The 18,278-nt window shown below is 55.6% G+C and overlaps 1 protein-coding gene across 1 annotated transcript in view; it reads right to left on the minus strand.

Moving 5' to 3' along the window:
• Positions 1-413: 413 nt before the first annotated feature.
• MEGF6 (multiple EGF like domains 6) overlaps positions 414-18,278 on the minus strand; it is a gene marked incomplete at both ends in the record, with an annotated part of 33,097 nt that continues 15,232 nt past the window's right edge. The window contains 34 exon segments of the mRNA XM_079545563.1: positions 414-427; positions 1,069-1,463; positions 1,543-1,671; positions 1,894-1,898; positions 1,904-2,022; positions 2,103-2,231; positions 2,357-2,485; positions 2,563-2,691; positions 2,795-2,923; positions 3,243-3,371; positions 3,451-3,582; positions 3,724-3,852; positions 3,928-4,056; positions 4,711-4,833; positions 4,941-5,069; positions 5,858-5,986; positions 6,817-6,945; positions 7,061-7,189; positions 7,445-7,576; positions 7,683-7,811; positions 8,097-8,228; positions 8,789-8,914; positions 9,862-9,996; positions 10,097-10,231; positions 10,317-10,445; positions 11,084-11,212; positions 11,307-11,438; positions 11,601-11,771; positions 12,240-12,362; positions 12,870-12,992; positions 13,158-13,295; positions 14,620-14,742; positions 14,864-14,986; positions 15,068-15,193. Coding sequence (XP_079401689.1) covers positions 414-427; positions 1,069-1,463; positions 1,543-1,671; positions 1,894-1,898; positions 1,904-2,022; positions 2,103-2,231; positions 2,357-2,485; positions 2,563-2,691; positions 2,795-2,923; positions 3,243-3,371; positions 3,451-3,582; positions 3,724-3,852; positions 3,928-4,056; positions 4,711-4,833; positions 4,941-5,069; positions 5,858-5,986; positions 6,817-6,945; positions 7,061-7,189; positions 7,445-7,576; positions 7,683-7,811; positions 8,097-8,228; positions 8,789-8,914; positions 9,862-9,996; positions 10,097-10,231; positions 10,317-10,445; positions 11,084-11,212; positions 11,307-11,438; positions 11,601-11,771; positions 12,240-12,362; positions 12,870-12,992; positions 13,158-13,295; positions 14,620-14,742; positions 14,864-14,986; positions 15,068-15,193 — 4,442 coding nt within the window.

Genomic DNA, 18,278 nt, shown 5'->3' on the forward strand with positions numbered 1-18,278 from the left:
TGGCCAAGCGTTAGGGCGTCCTTGCTCAGTGCAGAGCTGGCTTTCCCCTACAACTCAGCACCAAGGAGTGGTTGAGGGTAAGGGCAGGGAGTGGGGCTGTGACCGCTGAGCAGCTCAGGTCTGTTTGGAATGGAAGGAGTGCTGGAGGCAATGGGAATGCTCAGGGCAGCATTGCTCTGATGTCTCTGTTTGCATCAAACTGCCAAAGGATGAAGGAGACCAACAATAAATTCTTGGATCCTAATGAGGCAAACATCCTCCTTGCCCAAAGTGCAGCAGTGGGACCCCCACCAAGGAGCCAGGTGTTCCCACTGCTAACAGTCAGCAGGAAGCTCCATCTGACAGCTGTCTTTGCTGCTGGGTTGTGATGGATGTGGCTCAGGAGCCATCCTTCAGAAGAGCTGCAGTGACATTCACAGGTAACTAACTGAAGAGACAAGGCAAAAAGAAGTTCAGTGAGGCTGTCTGTTTATTTCTATCAACTGTGGAAGAATGAGAACTGTGCTAAATTAAAGGAGACAAGAGGCTAAGAGAGAGAAAAATGCTACGTGAAAACAAGCAGCAAGGTGTATTAAGAGACAAAACCAGTAAAAAACAACCATGATCTGAACAATGGAGTTTCTGCATTCCCTGCTCAGAAAGGCACTGTGCTCAGAGGCTTTCCAGCCCACCAAGGAAATAAATAGAAAGCTCAGGTGCATGCCAACAGCACACAGCCCTGAGTGGGTGGAGAATAGGCACCAAGAACAGCAGGAGCCCATGGGTGTTTGGCACATCACCACCTCTCCTTCCTCCCTGCTTCCTGCTCATACCCAACCTCAGTTATACCATTTTGGTCCTTCACTACGTGCTTATTTTAACATTATTTCTTCACATCTAATGAAAAAAAAAGAAGAAAAAATTGATTAGTAAAAAAAAGTACAAGATTTTCACAGATTAAAAGAAAGTCCATCCAGAAAGGAAGCAGTTCTTTGGCCCCTGAGGGATGGGGCCATCCCTGTGCACTCAGGACCAGGTGCTGCACCACCACCACTGCAGGGCTGCGGGCACCCACAGCTTTGTGCCAACATGTCCGTGTCTGGATTGGGTGCTGCAGGTTCTTGATCAGCTCTTCCCCCTCCAGGTGGCAGCTCTGCAGAGCTTCTGCACTGCTGTGGTAGAGCTTGCCATAAATATTTTTGAATAAATACCTATTTTCAAGCATCATATCACCCCTTCCCCTCCAACCCCAGCAGCCAACAGCCAGAAGTGAGGGCCAGCAGCTGCAGTGCAGTCCTACAGCCCATATCCAGCCCAGGCAGCAGCCAGCTCCCATCTGCCATGAGTTGGTTGTCACTCGAGTGCCTTGGGAACAAGTCCTCCAGCTGGGTCGTGTGCTTCTGCAGGGCCCTGTGGCTGAGGCAGGACGTAGTGCTCCATCCCCTGCAGCTCTGGGGACCTGGTGGGCATCTGGGCGGGCACAGCTGGAGGAGAAGGGGACAGCACTCAGCCCTTGTGCTGCAGGCAGCACCCAGGGCCGGCACAGCACAGGGCTGGGCTCACCTTCCTGGCACGAGGAGCCCATGGAGCCACGGAGGCAGCGACAGCGGCCAGTCCTGGCACTGCACTGGGAGCTGCTGGCACAGGTGCAGGTGAGGGCACAGTCGGGGCCATAGCGGCTCACAGGACACTCTGTGGGGTGGAGGGGATCAGATGGCTGCGCTACCCCAACATGGCAGGGCAGGCTCTGGTCTGGGTAAGATCTTTCCAATGGGACGCACACAGAACAGTGCTCTTCCATGAGACATCAGCTCCAACAAGGCATGTTTGCACCCATCTGAGGGCTGTATTTTGATCCACCCCCCCCCCACACGTTCCTTTCATTTCCCTGCTCACCTCATTGCCCATCCTCACCTGAGTCACACCTGGGGCCGGTTGTTCCCGGAGGACAAAGGCAAAGCCCCGTGATGGGGTCACAGGGCGCGTTCCCCACGCAGTCACAGCGCTGCTGGCATCCCTCACCATACATCCCCTCCTCACAGCCTGGTTTGGGACAGGAGAGGGGCACAGCTGTGCCAAATGGCTCTGAGGCACCACAACAGAGGGGGCTGGGGGCGCAGTACCTTCCTGGCAGCGGGGTCCCCGCAGCCCCACAGGGCAGTGGCAGCGGCCGGTGGCCGGGTCACAGGCAGCTCCATGGGCACAGTCACAGTGCTGCTGGCAGTCGGTCCCATGGAAACCAGGGGGACAACCTGGAAGGGAGCATCCAGAGAGAAGCACAGAGCTGTCCTCTCTGAAACATGCCCATGTGGCATCTGCTCAGTTACAGGGAGCAGCACACATGGGTCCCCTGCACCTGCCCACCCCCTCAGCTCACCGTGCTCACACAGGGCCCCATAACGGCCCGGGGGGCAGCGGCAGGCGCCAGTGATGCGGTCGCAGGTGGCATTGTGCCTGCAGGCACAGCGCAGCTGGCAGTCAGCACCAAAGCTCCCAGGTGGGCACTCTGTGGGGCACAGCAGGGCAGCTCAGTGGGCAGCGAGCCACCAAGCAGGCTGGGCTGTGCGCATGGAGCAGCTTTACCTAACTCGCAGGATTTCCCAGTCCATCCCAGCCCGCAGGTGCAGGACCCATCGGTGGCATTGCACAGCCCTCCATTCTGGCAGGAGCAAGTCTGCTGGCAGCCCAGCCCGTACTGCTGCGGTTGGCAGCCTGCAGGACAAGGGCACAGTGCTGGGTACAGCAGGAAACGGGTGCCCTCCTGGGACAGGAGGGTGCCAGGGTGCCCTGCAGGTGCCCTGCAGCTCGCAGTTACCTTGCTCACAAGTGGGACCAACTCTTCCCGGTGGGCACAGGCAGTCCCCGGTGACGTGGTGGCACGTGGCCCCCTCCCCACAGGCACACAGCTGTGCACAGTCTGCACCATAGCGGCCGCTGGGACACACTGGTGGGAGGGACACCTTCAGCTGCCTTCATCACTGCAGTGCCTGCAGGCTGTGCTTGCAGGGCAGAGCTTTTGCACTTCTCTCTGCCAGAGAAGCAGAGAGGCAGCCATACCCAGATGGCACGACGCAAAAGCTGATGATGTGTCACGGGGACATCATTTTGGCACTCAACAAATGGTGCAAGACGGTGTTTCCAGTGCTAAGACAGCAAATGAGATCAGCTGCAGCTGCCCTCCCACAGCACATACCAAAGCAGGGAGACCAGGAGCCATCACCATGCTGCCATTCCCCCCCCCAGCCCCATTCCCATACACTCACCAACGCTGCAGTCAGCACCAATGTATCCTGCTGGGCAGTGGCACGTCCCCGTGGTGCGCTCACACCAGGCCCCATTCTTGCACTCACATGGCCGCTCACAGCCAGGGCCGTACCAGCCCATAGGGCACTCTGCACAGCAAAGCAATGATTGCATGGTGCCCAGCGAGGTGAGAGCAAGGCATCCACCAACCTGGAGCTATGGGCTCACCCAGCTCGCAGTCAGGCCCGTAGTGGCCTGGTGCACAGATGCAGGCACCGGTGATGGGGTGGCAGTCCTGGTTGGGTCCTGCACAACGGCAGCGTTGGGCGCAGCGCTCCCCAAAAGTGCCGGGCGGGCAGGCTGCATGGAGAAGGGCATTGTGTTTCTGCAGAACTCCCTGACACTGCAAACCCACCCCCATCCCCTGGCTCAGCAACGTGCTCACACCCCTCTGCCCATTCCAGTGCCCGTGGAATGATCCCTGATGCTGCAGGTACCCACGTGTCTCGCATGCAGCTCCGGTGAAGCCTGGCGGGCAGCTGCACTGCCCGGTGATGTGGTCACAGGGTGCTCCAGGGGGGCAGGCACAGCGTTCAGCACAGCTCTTCCCAAACACTCCGGGCAGGCAGGCTGTGGGGACAGGAGAGACATGGCAGGCTCTCCCCAATCCGCAGCAGCCAAAACCCCAACCCCATGCAGTCTCACCTTTGTCGCAGCGCTGGCCCCTCCATCCGGGGGAGCAGTGGCAGGCACCGGTGATGGGGTGGCACAGCCCTTTGTCCCTGCAGTCACAGCGCTCCTGGCAGCCTGCACCAAAGTATCCCTCCGGACAGGCTTGGGGTGCAAGCAGGGGAGAAATGACAAGTTAGGGAATAAAAAATGGGGCTCCTTTCATTGCATGTGTGATAGCTGAACGACTAAGCCCTTCTGCGAACAGACTCGTGCACAAGTTGGTGTGCAAGAGTCAACTGCACCAAAGGTTTTTGGAAGGGCTTTTGGGTTAAGCACTGTTTTAAGAAGAGCTGGGTGCTGGCAGAACACATGGCTGCAATTTCTTCACTGCTGTTGTCGCAGAAGCACCTAAAGCAGCTGCAAACCAAGTATCTGCAGTACCAACATGAGCCAGAAGTCAGCACTGCAGCTGCAAAAATCTGGGAGTTCAGCTCTCATGTCTGCTCCAGGAATGAATGCACCGCCAGAGCAACTCTCAAAGCTGATCTATGCAAAGCGGTGAGGGTGTGTGGGGATGGGGAAAAGCTTTGGGTAAGAGCAGGAGCTCAAACCCAAACTCTTTTCAGCCCTCGTGAAATTGTATCTTTACCTTAAAACCACAGCACCCACCCCAAAACCACGGCACTTACCACAAAGCCACGCTACCCCCCCTGACCATGGCACCCCCGAGCCTCCCAGCTGCTGCAATCCAGCCGTTCAGCTCTGCACTGAGCAGGCCCCTCTCCCGCACCCCCACATCCCACCTCCCCTACTCACGGCTCTCACAGATGCTCCCACTCCACCCAGGTGGGCACTGGCAGTGTCCCTGCAGGTCACACACCCCCCCGTTCAGGCAGGCACAGCGCTGCCCACAGCCCTCCCCATGCCCGTCAGCGCACGCTAGGAGAGAGCAAAGGGCAGAGCTGTCACCCCAAAGGCAAACCACCCCAAAATGGGACTGGCTGGTGGCAGAGCCCATGTCCTGATGCTGTTGGCAGTGTCCTTACCCAGCTCGCAGGCCAGCCCGGTCCATCCCATTGGGCAGGTGCAGTGCCCCGTGGCGGGGTCACACGTCCCCCCATTCTGGCACAGGCAGCGTTGGTAGCAGCCCATCCCATAGAAACCCTCTGGGCATGCTGGGGGGAAACCAAAAGGCAGTCAATCAGAAATCCATCCCAGGTGTGTGCCAAAGGCAAAGCTGAGCCTCCAGCGACGTGCCCAAAGACAGGAGGGCATGGAATGAGGATCCTAAATTCTCTAAACCTGAAACCAAACCCTAAAGCACCCTTTTTCCCCCAACCCAGTGCCAAGCTGAGTAACGGAGTGCAGGAGGAAGCCTGTGGCTGGAGGTGATGGCTGTAATTAAAGCAGATTGGATACTGCTGGAACAAATGGCCACACACAGGACAACCATGAGAGGAACAGAAAAACATGTGGTACCTTCTGAGCCTCTGCCGTCCCACCACTGCTAAGAGGGGGACTGAATTTATACGCCCCACTGGGCTGCCTGATCTCTCAGAAATGTCTCAGCCCTGGTGGTGGCACATAGCCCAAAGAACGCTGGGTGAAGGCAGCAGCCATGGTGAGCATCAGCACAAAAAGCCGTTTAAGCACATGAATAATGCTCTCGTGCTCAATTGCACTGAGCTGTGCCCGAAGGCACTGCAGCAAGCAGCCAAGCCCTCACCCTGTGCTGCTACAGAACTGCGAGCCAGGGCAACTTGTGCTGCACTAGGAGAGGGCAATCTCTTGGCACCTGTCTGTGGGAATGAATGGGAAGTGCTGATAGTCTCTTGCAATCTTGCCTTGCTATCGTCTGCCTCGGGTTTTTGGATCTACTACCGCCATTGAAAAGCGCAGCCCAGCCCAAGCAATGGCATTTCTAGCACCCACAGCTGGGTTGGGCAGCCATAGGGCACATTACCTTGGTGGCACGTGGGTCCCATCCAGCCAGCAGCGCACAGACAGTGGCCGGTGATGTGGTCACATGCAGCGTTGTTGGAGCAGCTGCACACCTGGCTGCAGCCCTCACCAAAGCTGCCCTGCGGGCAAGCTGCAGGAGAGACACAACTGTTAGCAACAGGCATGTGTGGCATCACCCAGTCCCACCGGCAGTGCCTCCTGTCTGCAGGCGAGACCAGCAAGCAGCCAGACCATAACAACCATCCTGACCCCATGGGTTGTTGCTCTTTGGGCCTTGCATGCATTGGTTTTATGGTGCTACATGTAGAACCCACAGCAGCACGCTACGTGTGGCTGCTGCTCCAACACATGGGCACTGTTATCCTTAGCGTGACATCACGTTATCTGTGAGGGAGCTGTTCTGCCAGGATCCCCAGCCCTTGTCAGATCCAGCAGCAACATGCACAGCCTTCAGGAGCAGCCCCTGAACAGGGGACCTTTGCCAAGAGGGTTCCGTGAGGCTGCGTCTGCTCCAGATCGCTGCTGGGCAGTCCAGGTTTGAAGCACCTTTGAACCATTCCAGTCTGCAAAGCTTGGCTAAGAGCCGTGTAAGAATAGAGCCCCTCTGGAGAGATTTGGTATTTCCTCCTTGGCACCTAAATAGACGCAGCACACAACGCTGCCCCCTCTTGGCATGAAGAACACAGAGCCTGGCCAAAACCTGGCACTGCGTGGTGCGTGGAAACAGATGTTGGGATGACAACAGCTCCACCAGTGCTTCAGCGCTGCGAGATGTGGGCTGGGGGCTCTGCTGTTCTCAGCAGCAAAAACAAACCAAAAAAGGCACAAACTGAATCATGCCAAAGGGATCCCAGCACATCAGACAAATCCCTAAGGGAATTGCTCTGCACACCCAATGTTGGAGCAAGAGCAAAGCTGTGTGTGCTGCATGGGGTCAGATCCAGCCCTGGGGACACTCACCACGGGCACAGCGGGGCCCGGTCCAGCCCGGCTGGCAGTGGCACTGCCCAGTGATGTGGTCACAGCGGGCTCCATTCTGGCAGTTGCAGGCGTGCCGACACTCAATGCCATAAAATCCATCCGGGCAAGCTGTAGGGAACAAAGCAAACAGCCCAGAGGGTCTGTAAGAAGAATGGACGGCTCTTAGGGGTGCACAGTGGGTGAGCAGACACCCAAGGATCACTCCATGCCCTGGGCTACGCACAGTGCTCACAGAAGGTCCCCCGCCAGCCCGCAGCACACGTGCACGCCCCGCTGATGTGGTCACAAATGGCCTCATGCTCACACTGACAGCGGTGCCGGCAGCCCAACCCAAACCATCCTGCTGGGCACCCTGGGGAGAGAGCAAAGAGCACTGAGGAACCATCCTTGGGATTGTGCTGCAGTGGGAGCGCAGGTTAGGACAAAAGGGATCTGGAAGGATATGGCCGCCTCGTATTTAAAACGAGAGTCCGCTGCTCACAGATGCACCCACACAGCCACCAGGACGGCATCACGAGGACAGAATTACCACTGCCACAGCACCGACCCTTCCCACAGGGCTCTGGGAAACAAACCTGAGCCCAAACTCATTGCAGCACACACTCACGCTCCTCGCAGTGGCTGCCCGTGTGGCCGGGATCGCAGGCGCACTGCCCCGTCACCGCATCGCAGCTCCCGGTGCTGCTGCTGCACTCGCAGACATTGGCACAGCCTGGGCCCCAGCGCCCCGCGGCACAGCCTGCAACACAGGCACAGCACAGGGATGGTAAAGAAGCCAGCCCCAGCCTAGCACTGCACAGCTCAGAGTCTCCTATGAACGATGCACGATGATGCAGGCGCTGTACCTCTCCGGCAGTCGTGGCCCGTCCAGCCGGGTGCGCAGCTGCACGTCCCCGTCACGGGATGGCAATGTCCCTCATTCCCACAGCTGCAGATCTGCTGGCAGTCCTGGCCAAACCAGCCGGGTGGGCACACTGCAAGGCAGGGACACGAGCTGCAACTCCGCAGCGAGCCCAAGGCACAGCACTCACAGCCACAAGCACAGCACTCACCATCGTGGACCCAACATTCACCATGACCCCAACTCTCCTTAATCCTGACACTCACCATGACTTAAGGTTCACCATCACGGACCCAGCATTCACCACAACCCAATGCTCACCATCACGGACCCAGCACTCACCATCATAGACCCAACACTTATCACGACCCCACACTCACAATCATGGACCCAGAATCCACCATGACCCAATGCTCACCATCCTGGCAGCGGCTGCCAGTGAAGCCCGGTGGGCACACGCATGCTCCCGTGGCAGGGTCACAGCTACCATTGTTGGCACACTCAGGACACAGTTCTTGGCAGCCGAGGCCCCAGCGACCCTCTGGGCAGGCTGCAGCAATCAGAGAGAACAAGAGCAGCTCAATGTCCGTGGTAAGCGGCACAGAGCAGGGTGAAGGCTCAGCTTGGGACTGGAGATGGGCTGGTTCCTCATTGCCCTTGGACAGGGACAAGGAGCTGCATGACCCCCATGCAGAGAGCTGGCAACCAAAAGGGCAAGGTGGGAAGCCTAATTTCTTGTTAGTGGATCCCCTGTCTAGTTTGTATGCTTTTGTTTGGGAATAAACGGCCAGCAGTGAAGACAACATCTCAGTGTTTGTTTTATAAACATCCCTCAGTAAGTGCTAGCCTGCCAGGGCCCTCGTGTCAACTTGAGATTCACATCTGCTGCTGAGGAGCAGAGCTCCTGGCAAAGCATGCTAACCTGGCAGCCACTGTCACCCTGCAGGAGCTGCACGAGGGACGCAGACTGCTGACGGCTGAGCAGGGCAGCTGAGATGCTGCAGGGCTGGGGACAGGGCCAGCTGACTGTATTTGGAACTGTTAGGAACAGGACATCCACACTCCATCAGTGGCTTCCAGCTGCTGTCACGCAGCACCAGATGCGCTCACCTTGGGCGCAGTCGTGCCCTGTCCGTCCCGCTGCGCACACACACCGCCCGCTGACCGCATCGCAGGGAGCCCCGCCGCAGGAGCAGAGCAGCAGGCAGCCGGCCCCGAACCGCCCTGCAGGGCACTCTGCAAGCAAACAGCAGTGAGAGCTGCAGGTGACAGAGCTGCACACAGGCCAAGAGCCACTGAGCTCCTACAGACCTCTCCGAGCCCCCAGACACACACCAGGCTCGTGGTCTTTTTTTGTGTGTTCCTACAAGACACACGTGCACCAGCACTCACAATTAGCGCAGGAAAAGGCACCCTAGCTCGTAAATTTCGAGTGACACAGTGGAGTTTTTGTTATTCCTGCTCTGTGCTAATTGATGGCAGATGTTTGTCTTCACCCTTTAATTATTTCCAGGTCCCAACAACAGCCAAAAGCCTCCTATTTCTGTACAAATATTTGTGTTATTTCCTGTGACTCCCCCCCTGCAGGCTTGAGCTCCTTTCTTATTCCTTTTATTAACTATCCTCAGCTGAGCACCCGGGAGCTGCAGTGCTGCTGCAGCCCTTTGGAATGAGTGGATGCAATACGAGATGCAAGAACCTACTGCGCTTCCACTCACAGCCTTGGGGTTCTTACAGCAGAAGTTCAGCTGCCCAATTTGACAGCAGGAGGAAAACAGGGAGGGTGAGCATGGAGCAAAGAGAGAGGAACTGCTGTGGGAATTTCATACAGAGGCAGAAGTTTAAGTCCTAATGTGCATGAAGTACAGAATCTGCCACGTGCAGATCAAACAGAACTTCAGCAGAGGAAAAAGAACAGAAGGGGAAACACAATGCCATTCTTCTGGGGACTGATGGTCTGGAAGTAAAAGGATATCAAAGGGAGGAAAAAAGACAGATCGATATCTGTCACCTTCATCTACAACAGCAGGGATGCCCACGGGGCAGGAGGCACAGAGAGCTTGTCTTCCTTTTCTGAATAAGGATCTCTATGCACAAGAATCCTGCCTCCCTCTCTAAGCTCCTATCTCTACGAGATCCCAGATTTGGGTCATCGGAAGCCACTTCCAATCCCACCACCTCACCTTGGTCACAGTTCTCCCCATGGTAGCCCTGAGGACACTCCTTCCAGCACTGCCCGGTGACGTGGTCACACTGCGTGTCCGGAGAGCAGCTGCACTTCTTCCTGCAGCCCTCCCCATAGCGGCCAGGCTCACACTCTGGGGACAAAGATAGCATGTTTAGTTCCTAATCTAGGCAAGCAAGAGGCGCAGAGGTCTCAGGAGGATGGAGCCTTGCAATATCCATCAGGACACTCACTGCTCTCGCAATGCACACCGCGGTAGCCAGGCTTGCAGCGGCAGGAGCCGTCCCGCTTGTCGCACTGCTGCGTGTTGGGCTGCACACAGAGGCATTCCTCGGAGCAGCCGGGGCCAAACGTCCACTTGGGGCAAGCTGCAGGGATGAGGACAGGGCAGGAGTGACCCTTCTGTTACAGCACCCAGCCCAAAGGCAGCATGCACCCATAACAGAGGCGTACCCAAGTGGCAGTGCCGCCCGTACCGGCCAGGATCACACAGACACGCTCCGTAGATGCGATGGCAGCGACCTCGGTTGGCACAGTTGCATTTTTTCCTGCACTGCTTTCCAAAAAATCCTTTTGGGCACCCTGGTGATAGGGATGGTGAGGCGGTTTGGGTCTGTAATTTCATGTCTTGCAGGAAAGACACGTACCAAAATCGGAGTACATCGTCACAGACAAACCTAGGCACAGGGTGCAGTGAGGGATGGACTGCTGTCTGACCAGGAAGATGCTGGGGTCTCCAATAAGGGCAACAGGATTCCCTGCACCAGCTCAAAACTGACTTCTCCACATGAGAAGCACACGGACGAAGCACTGTGTCAGCACAGAGCTGCAGCACAGCCCTCCCCAGGTGTCCTGGCACTGCTTGCTTTAATCTCGCCTTCCTGTTTTCTCTCTGCACCCTTCAACCACCTCCTTCCTACAGAAAGAAAAGCTCCAGCTATCTCCTGCCTTACTTCATGTTCTCCTCCTTCAGTAACAGCTTCTGTATGATCCTAACCCTCCATCTGTGGCCAAATCCCTATTTGTCTCGTCACTTCCGTGCCCCCCAGGTTTTAATACTTTGGGAGCAAGGAACACCCTCAGATGGGGGGGGGAACCAACCCCAGCAAATACAGAAGGCTCCAAAGAAGCACATGACAAACACCTGACAGAGATGCTCATTGCTTTGCCAAGGGAAAAATACCAATGGAACACAGCTGTTTCTGCCCAAGGGCTCTCACCATCCTCACAGTGGATCCCAGCCACGCCAGGCGGGCAGCGGCAGGTGCCGGTGGTGGGCTCACAGGTGCCCCCATTCTGGCACAGGCAGAGCTGGCTGCAGTTCTTGCCAAAGGTTCCGGGCGGGCAGGCTGTGGGACAGAGGGCACAGCTTTAACAGCATGCACAACTGTGGGTTTGACCTCTGAATAAGGTGCATTAGGGTCTATGCGCAGCACCACTCACTCTGGTTGCACAGCAGCCCGCTCCAGCCGGCCGGGCACTCACAGCCTGTCCCCTCCACGTTGCAGGTGCCCCCATTCTGGCAGTCCTCACATGTCAGGCTGCAGTCGTGGCCAAAGGTGTTCTCCAGACAGACTGCAACGAGACAAGATGGTGAGATGCCCTCCCCAAGACTGCCCCCAGCAACCCCAACATTACAGCCTGTGGCTGCTCGTGCATCCACCAGGCACAGACCCAGCTCCCACGATTCAAACTGGAGGCTTCCAAGCAAAAGGACTGCAGCCATGAAACACCCACCGAATGTTTCTGAAAGCGTGTGCTCTCCTCTTGCTTCCATCTCTTCCTCCTCCTCCTCTTCGTAGTCGTCGCTGAAGAGCTGGGTGAGCTCATCCCGCAGGATGGCCACGTGGGGGATGGGGCGCATGATGGGGCGCCGGGCATCCAGGGCTTCCACCGAGTTCTCTACAGCTGGGGGAACAGCCACAGAGACCACAAAGTCAGAGGGAGAAAATGGAAAAGAGCTCGTCTGGGGGTGGGGAACAGTACAGAACTTCTACCATAACGAAGGGAAACCAGAACTTCAGTACAGGGTTTGTACAATTGCTTCAGCGTTCATCACGTCACTGATATCTCTACAGCAGTGATCCACTCCTTCCCACTTGGCTTTTTCCAATTCACTGGGGCAGACTGCCCACCCAACAAAACTAAGGGATGCATTTCAACTTGGTGTCCTTTCAGAACAAGCACACATCAGCTACAGATCCTGGTTCCCTTCCTTCACAGGGCTAAGTGTGGCACTTGCAGCAGGGGCTGCGCAGCCTATAAAGGCTCAGGGATGGGCAGGACAGGCACTCTGATGCTCCTGATGGTGTAAGGTTGTTTCTATGTTCCTGCTGCAGGGGGACAGGCACAAGGTGCCCAGCATGCAGCACTTACAGATGCAGTCCTTCCTGTCTCCATCCAGCTTGTACCCAACGGGGCAGCTGCACTGGAAGGACCCCGCCTGGTTCTGGCATGTGTGCTCACAGCCACCGTTGTTGGAGGAGCACTCATCCACATCTAAAACACAAAGGGGACAGCGAGCAGGTGGCAGCACCTCACTGGGTAACACAAAGCTCTGAAAGCTGAAGGAGACTGCCCAAGTGATGGAGAGCCTCTGTTCATTGCAGGGGAGTGGGATCAGATGGCCTTCAAGGGTCTCTTCCAACTCCAGTGATTGCATGGCTCTATAACTGGGAGCAACTGGAAGAGGTGCCTAGCTGCTCACAACCAGGCAGAACAATTTCCTTTCATTAATAGCCTGCATTTGTCCCCAAGTCATCCATGCTTTATACAGACACTTGTATTTACCACCAACTCCACCAAGATGGACATTACGGGCAACGCTCAGTCAATACTGAAAAACTGATGTGTGCAAACTGTGGCTGCATTCAGACCTGGAGCAAATCTGAGGCAGCCTGACTTGAAGTCATTGAATTCAAAGCCCCCCTAGCTTTGCTGGCCCAACGGATGGGTGCTACAGGAGCAAGGACAACACACGCACCGCACTGCATGCGCCCTGCTCACCATCACAGGCACAGCCATCAGCACGCAGCCGGTACCCAGCATGGCAGGCACACTCGTAGCCCCCAGGGTAGTTGTAGCAGTCCTGCTGGCAGCAGTGAGAGCCGTCCTCACATTCGTTGATGTCTAAATAAAAGCAGAGGGTGCTGGGTGTCAATACACGGCGGTAGCAGCAGTTGTTAACGTTGCTCCATGATAGCCTCATGGTGTATGTGCACACAGCAGCTGACACATGAGGGTCTTCGTGGCTTGGGATAGACTTGTGAAAACAAGGAACAAGCCTCGCCTTACCAGTGCAGGTCCTGTGGTCATCCTGCAGCCGATAGCCTGAGTTGCAGGTGCAGATGGGGCCAGTGCTGCTGTGGTGGCACAAATGGGAGCAGCCACCATTGCCACTCTCACAGCTGTTCACAATCTCCATTTCTATCCCTGCAGAAGGAATTCCATCAGCATCCAGTGCCACGGCACCAACTCCTTACGTGTGCTTTTGGTACACGGCCCTGCTGAGCAGAGCAGTGCTGTGCTGCAGGGAAGGGATGGGAATAGACTGGGCTGGAAAGGACTGTACAAAAATAACCCTGTGGAGCCCCTCGGGGACAGGCTCATGGTCAAGCTGAGATGAACCAGACTGCAGACAGAGCTGCTCCCATTCCTGACGAGCTGCAGGATGTGCTGCCAACCAGAGTTGGCTCAGCCTTCCCAGCACAGAGCTGTTTGGATGCCAGCTGGGAATGGGAGCAGCTGAGTGCTGCAAACATCCAGATGCCTGCAGCTAGGAAAGGCAGTGACTGACATGGCTGAATGGAGGAGGCAAGCATCAATAGCAGCCATGTGTCTTCATAGCTTGGCAAAGTCCTTGTAAACCCCAGCCTAGCTAATGAAGCTTCTTTAGGCTAAAAGTACCATGGGGCTCTGAGTCACTCTCGAACCTCAGAAAAATAGCTGCCGCCTACAGGAACATTCTTGAGGTTTTGGTGCATTCAGGCCCAAAAGATGAAAGAAGAGGGGCTCAGCGCTCCCCAGTGGGTCTGTGCATGTAGAAAACAAAGGCTGTGCCACAGCCGAAAACTTCCAGATCTCAAAACACGAATCTTTTCTCCTTCCCTGCTAACGTGTGGTCAGCCAGGGCACAGCAGGGAACAAACCTGCAAGAAGCGTGTGCTCATCCAAGAACACCAATCAGGCATCTACTTGCAAAAGTGGATGCTACTGAAACTGAGCTACAGGATTTTGTTCAGCAGAACATGCAGTGTGGGATCAACCATGCCCTTAGGAAGAGAGGTGCCAGCAGTGCTTTGGCTCTTGAACAGCACACAGCTCTTTGCGTTGCTCTGAACTACTTTGCTTCAGGCCATCTCTGCTGATGTGCTTTGGCTGAACATATGGCAATCTGGCTCACTCTTGCATTCAATTGTGTTTATTTCTCTTCCTGATGGGAGCAGATGTGATCACATCATTAGCTCAATTCCTCCTTCAGTTACACATCTACAGCTGACCAAACTCATCCAATGCAGTCCCCGGGAGTTGGACTTGGCCCATTTGGAACCAAACAGCTCCAAGTAAACCATCTAAACCTGTGCATTGGTAACTTTAAAGATGAGGATGAGTTCTGTTGGTGGGAGAAGCCAACAGCTCTGACCATGGCCCATGGAGCTCTGTGACTCGGTCCGCTCTCAGCAGGCTGTACCAAGTGCTCCTTATCAGCAGGACCCCCCACACTCACCCACAGACCCCCATCCCACTGCATACTTACGGTAGCACTGCCTGCTGTCTGCTCCCAGCTCATAGCCCGGGTTGCAGGCACACGTGAAGGAGCCGCGGGTGTTCAGGCAGCGGTGTGCACACATGGCCAGGCCGGCCAAGCACTCATCCACATCTACAAATGGGAAAAGCCAGAAGAGCAGCAGCCTTGAAACAGTGTTGACGGCGCATCCCTCAGCATCACCCCATCAATTCCCAAAGCAGTGGCAATGCTGCTTGGCCTTGCAGGAGCTCACCTTGGCAGGCTCTGCCGTCGGGTCCCAGCCGGTATCCAGGGTGGCACTCGCAGCGCGCCGCTCCCCGGACATCGCGGCAGAGCTGCATGCAGCCCCCATTCCTCTCAGCACAGGGGCTCCACGCTGGGGTCGAAAGAAGCAGAAATGACCCACAGAGCCCCACATGTAGGGCTGCCATCCCTCCCCCCACTGTCCGGCACTCACGGGCGCAGCGCCGGCCGTCCTCCCGCAGCCGGTGCAGCCGGCGGCAGCGGCACTGGTGCTGGTTGGCTGTCAGCTGCACGCAGTCGTGCTCGCAGCCACCGTTGTTCACTGCACACGAGTTCAGTGCTGGTTCGGGGGTGGGAAAGCACAAAAAAACATCATCCGAAAGCACCATCTGAGGGTTTGAAGTCATAAAGCTATTTAAGTTGTCGAGGTGGGCAAACGGCAGGCAGATCGTTGCTAGGGCAGCGCCGAAATCTCATAGCTTTGCTCAGATGGTGCAAATGCAGCGCCACAGCTAATGCCACTTAATTGCTGCTCAGAGAGCTGCACTCAGGCATGCTCCAATCTTATTGTCACAAAATAACATGGAAAATTAGGTTCCTGGCTCCGAGCCATGCAAAAGACAGCAATTACACAGGGCGAGGCCAGCAGGCACCATCGGTTCTTCTGGGAGCGTTCAAGAGGAAGGGATTTCAAGCACCCTCCTGCTTGTCCCTGCTTTGACCTGGTGTGACACGTCCCATCCTGTGAGCCTGCTGCAGAAGCAGTGAGCTGGGTGCACTTGCTCAGGGATGCTCTGTAGGAAGGGGGCTGGGCTCCCTGCCTGCAGCACTGCTGGAGGCCTCGTGCAAAGCACTCTCCTACCCAGAGGATTTCACACAGGCAGAAAACAGAGGGTTTGCTTAGGTTACAGCCGAGGACACATCCCAAGGCCAAAGGCATGGAGTATCTTTTTCTTTCCCCTCCCCTCCTCTTTAGGAGCTCACTATGATTAATTAGCTTTAAAATAGCTCAGACTGCTCTGTGGGATAAGCACCCAAGGGGTGAAGTGCAGCTGGAGATGGGCATATCTTGCAGCCATAAGTGCTGCAAGCAAGGAGCAGCAGCTTTGTGGCACTCAGAGCACAGCACCAGCATCTGTACAGAACTGCACTGCGCCCTCCCAGCTCTGACTCACATTGTGGACAGGGCAGCCACCTGGTTTCTGTCACCAAAGAGGTTCCTGCACTTCTGACCCATTCTTTACACTGCAGGAGGATCCCAAGTCCTGACTCTGAGAAATCCTATAAGGAAGCTGAGGGTTCCACAGCAAAGCCAGGTCCCTGCAGAGGAACACTGCTGGCACTGCTGGCTCCTGCACCACTGCAGCCTGTGTCCAATGGCAACCATCACCCGCAAGGATCAGCTCCATTAACAAGCAGGCATTTTGGGGAATAAATATGACTTCATGGGCTCAAAACGCTGCCATACACAGCACAGGGCTGAGGTGAGAATTATCAGTCTGTGCTGCTTCGCTGACATTGTTTCCTGTAATTTATTTGGATGGAGACAGCAGAAGTATCTGCGGTGACTGCAGAGCTATAGGGCAGGGATGGGTGGTCATCAAACATTTCTGCTATATTTAAGTGTTTAATAATGTACATTTTAAAACATCCATAAATCATGGAGCCGTGCTTGGAGTGCTTTTATTAAAATAAAAAAGGAAGAAAAACAACAATGAAGCTTGCCAAAATATTCCTCCTTATGGGAAAAATGCTTGGCCGATCTACAACCAGCCAACGCATCTTACATCTAAAATAACCTCCCAGGATGCAGTGATCCCATGAATTTGCAGTCTGATAACTGCCATCTCTGCATGCTTTTGGAAGACAAATTTTCAGAGTGGAAGAACCCAAAGTTCAGATCCTTCTCCACAACACGACTTAAGCAGAAGATGCTGATGGAGATGCTGTAAGGTCGGACGCTGCAGGCTCTCCAACAGGGCAACTTAGACACAAAAACACCATTTCCTTTGGGTTGCCTTCAGCAATGTGTTCTTAGAGCCCAGTGACCCTACGGGAGCCTCGTGCTCCTGGCTTGCAGCCAGCGGGAGCCCATGTGCTCCACGTGGCACTGTGGGCAATAGGAGCAGCAGCGCAGCCCTGCCAGCACACTCTGCTGTACGTGGCACTCAGGGACGAGCAGAGAGCAGTGCAGTGCACGGGCCAGGGCTTTGGTTTTGCTGCAAGAGGAACAAATCCCATTCCAGAGCAGGAACACCGAGGCACAACAAACAAAACGCACTAACAGCACTTTGGGTGCTGTTCCATGTGCTCGGGGTCTCCCAGCCGGCTCTTGGCACAGCACAGCCCGCAGTCCTTGTTCTAATTACTGCTCCTTTTCTTTCTTTGTTTACAGAACCACTCTAAAAATATTTCCATTCCCAGATGCTTTTCCTAGCTCAGCTTTTCTGCGCCGCCGCTGCCAAACCCAGTGTCATCCTGTGCATCGTGCAGCCTTTGGCAATTAGAGCTCAGACAGATTTTCTGCAGATGAGGTTTCATCGTCTGCAAGCAGAGCACAGTGGCTGGCCCTGCAGGACCTGCACTCGGGACATTGGGTGACACAGGAGTGCACGCAGCAGACAGATGCACCCAGAGCTCTGCTGCTCCGCCGTGGGATCCCCACGTTCCCATCTGCACCACCTTTCCACCCCAGTGGGGTCCCATCACGTAGACCAAGCCCACACACACTCTTATGGCACGACAAAAACCCCTGCTAAATGCGAGATCTCTTCGTTCTTCAACTCTCAATACAAAGAGGGCTCTGCCATGTAATCCCAACCCGATTTATTCCAACCTCAGACAATTTCCAGAGCCACGCTGTGTTAATGCAGACCATCTCCCCCTTCTGCCGGCCAACACAAGCAACAGGCTTAGATTAAACTCTTTGCTTTGGCCCTGTAGTCCCTCCCCCAATTCTGGAACCTCGGAGAAGGCCCAAAGATGTCAACTCGCTGCCTCCTGCCATGTGGTTCTGATAAAGAGGGGTGATCTCAGGACGTCCAATGGCTCTTTTTGCTCCATTTCACTTTCAGGCTCTGTTTTCCTGTTCTCCTTTCTGTACTCAAATCATCAGAGATTCACTCTAACAGAACAACAAAGGCAGTGCAGGACCTCGCACTGCAGAGCTGTGGACAACCAAAGCTGCTGAGCAGACCCTTAACAACCCACTTTTAGAGGTGCCTGGGCAACTTCTGAAAGACTGCACTGCTTCACCCCCTGCGTCGTGCCTTGCTTTACTGTCTGCAGCACCAACTACAAAGGGGCCAGGCACGAACCAGCCCTGCAGCCACCCCAGCACTGCACTGAGCATCATGCAGGGAAACAATTGCTGATCCACAGCCCTCTTCCGAGCTTTTACAGGAAAAAGATGTTTACTTCCATCC

The sequence above is a fragment of the Tetrao urogallus genome (genome assembly GCF_951394365.1).
Source record: "Tetrao urogallus genome assembly, chromosome: 21".
NCBI lineage: Eukaryota > Metazoa > Chordata > Aves > Galliformes > Phasianidae > Tetrao > Tetrao urogallus.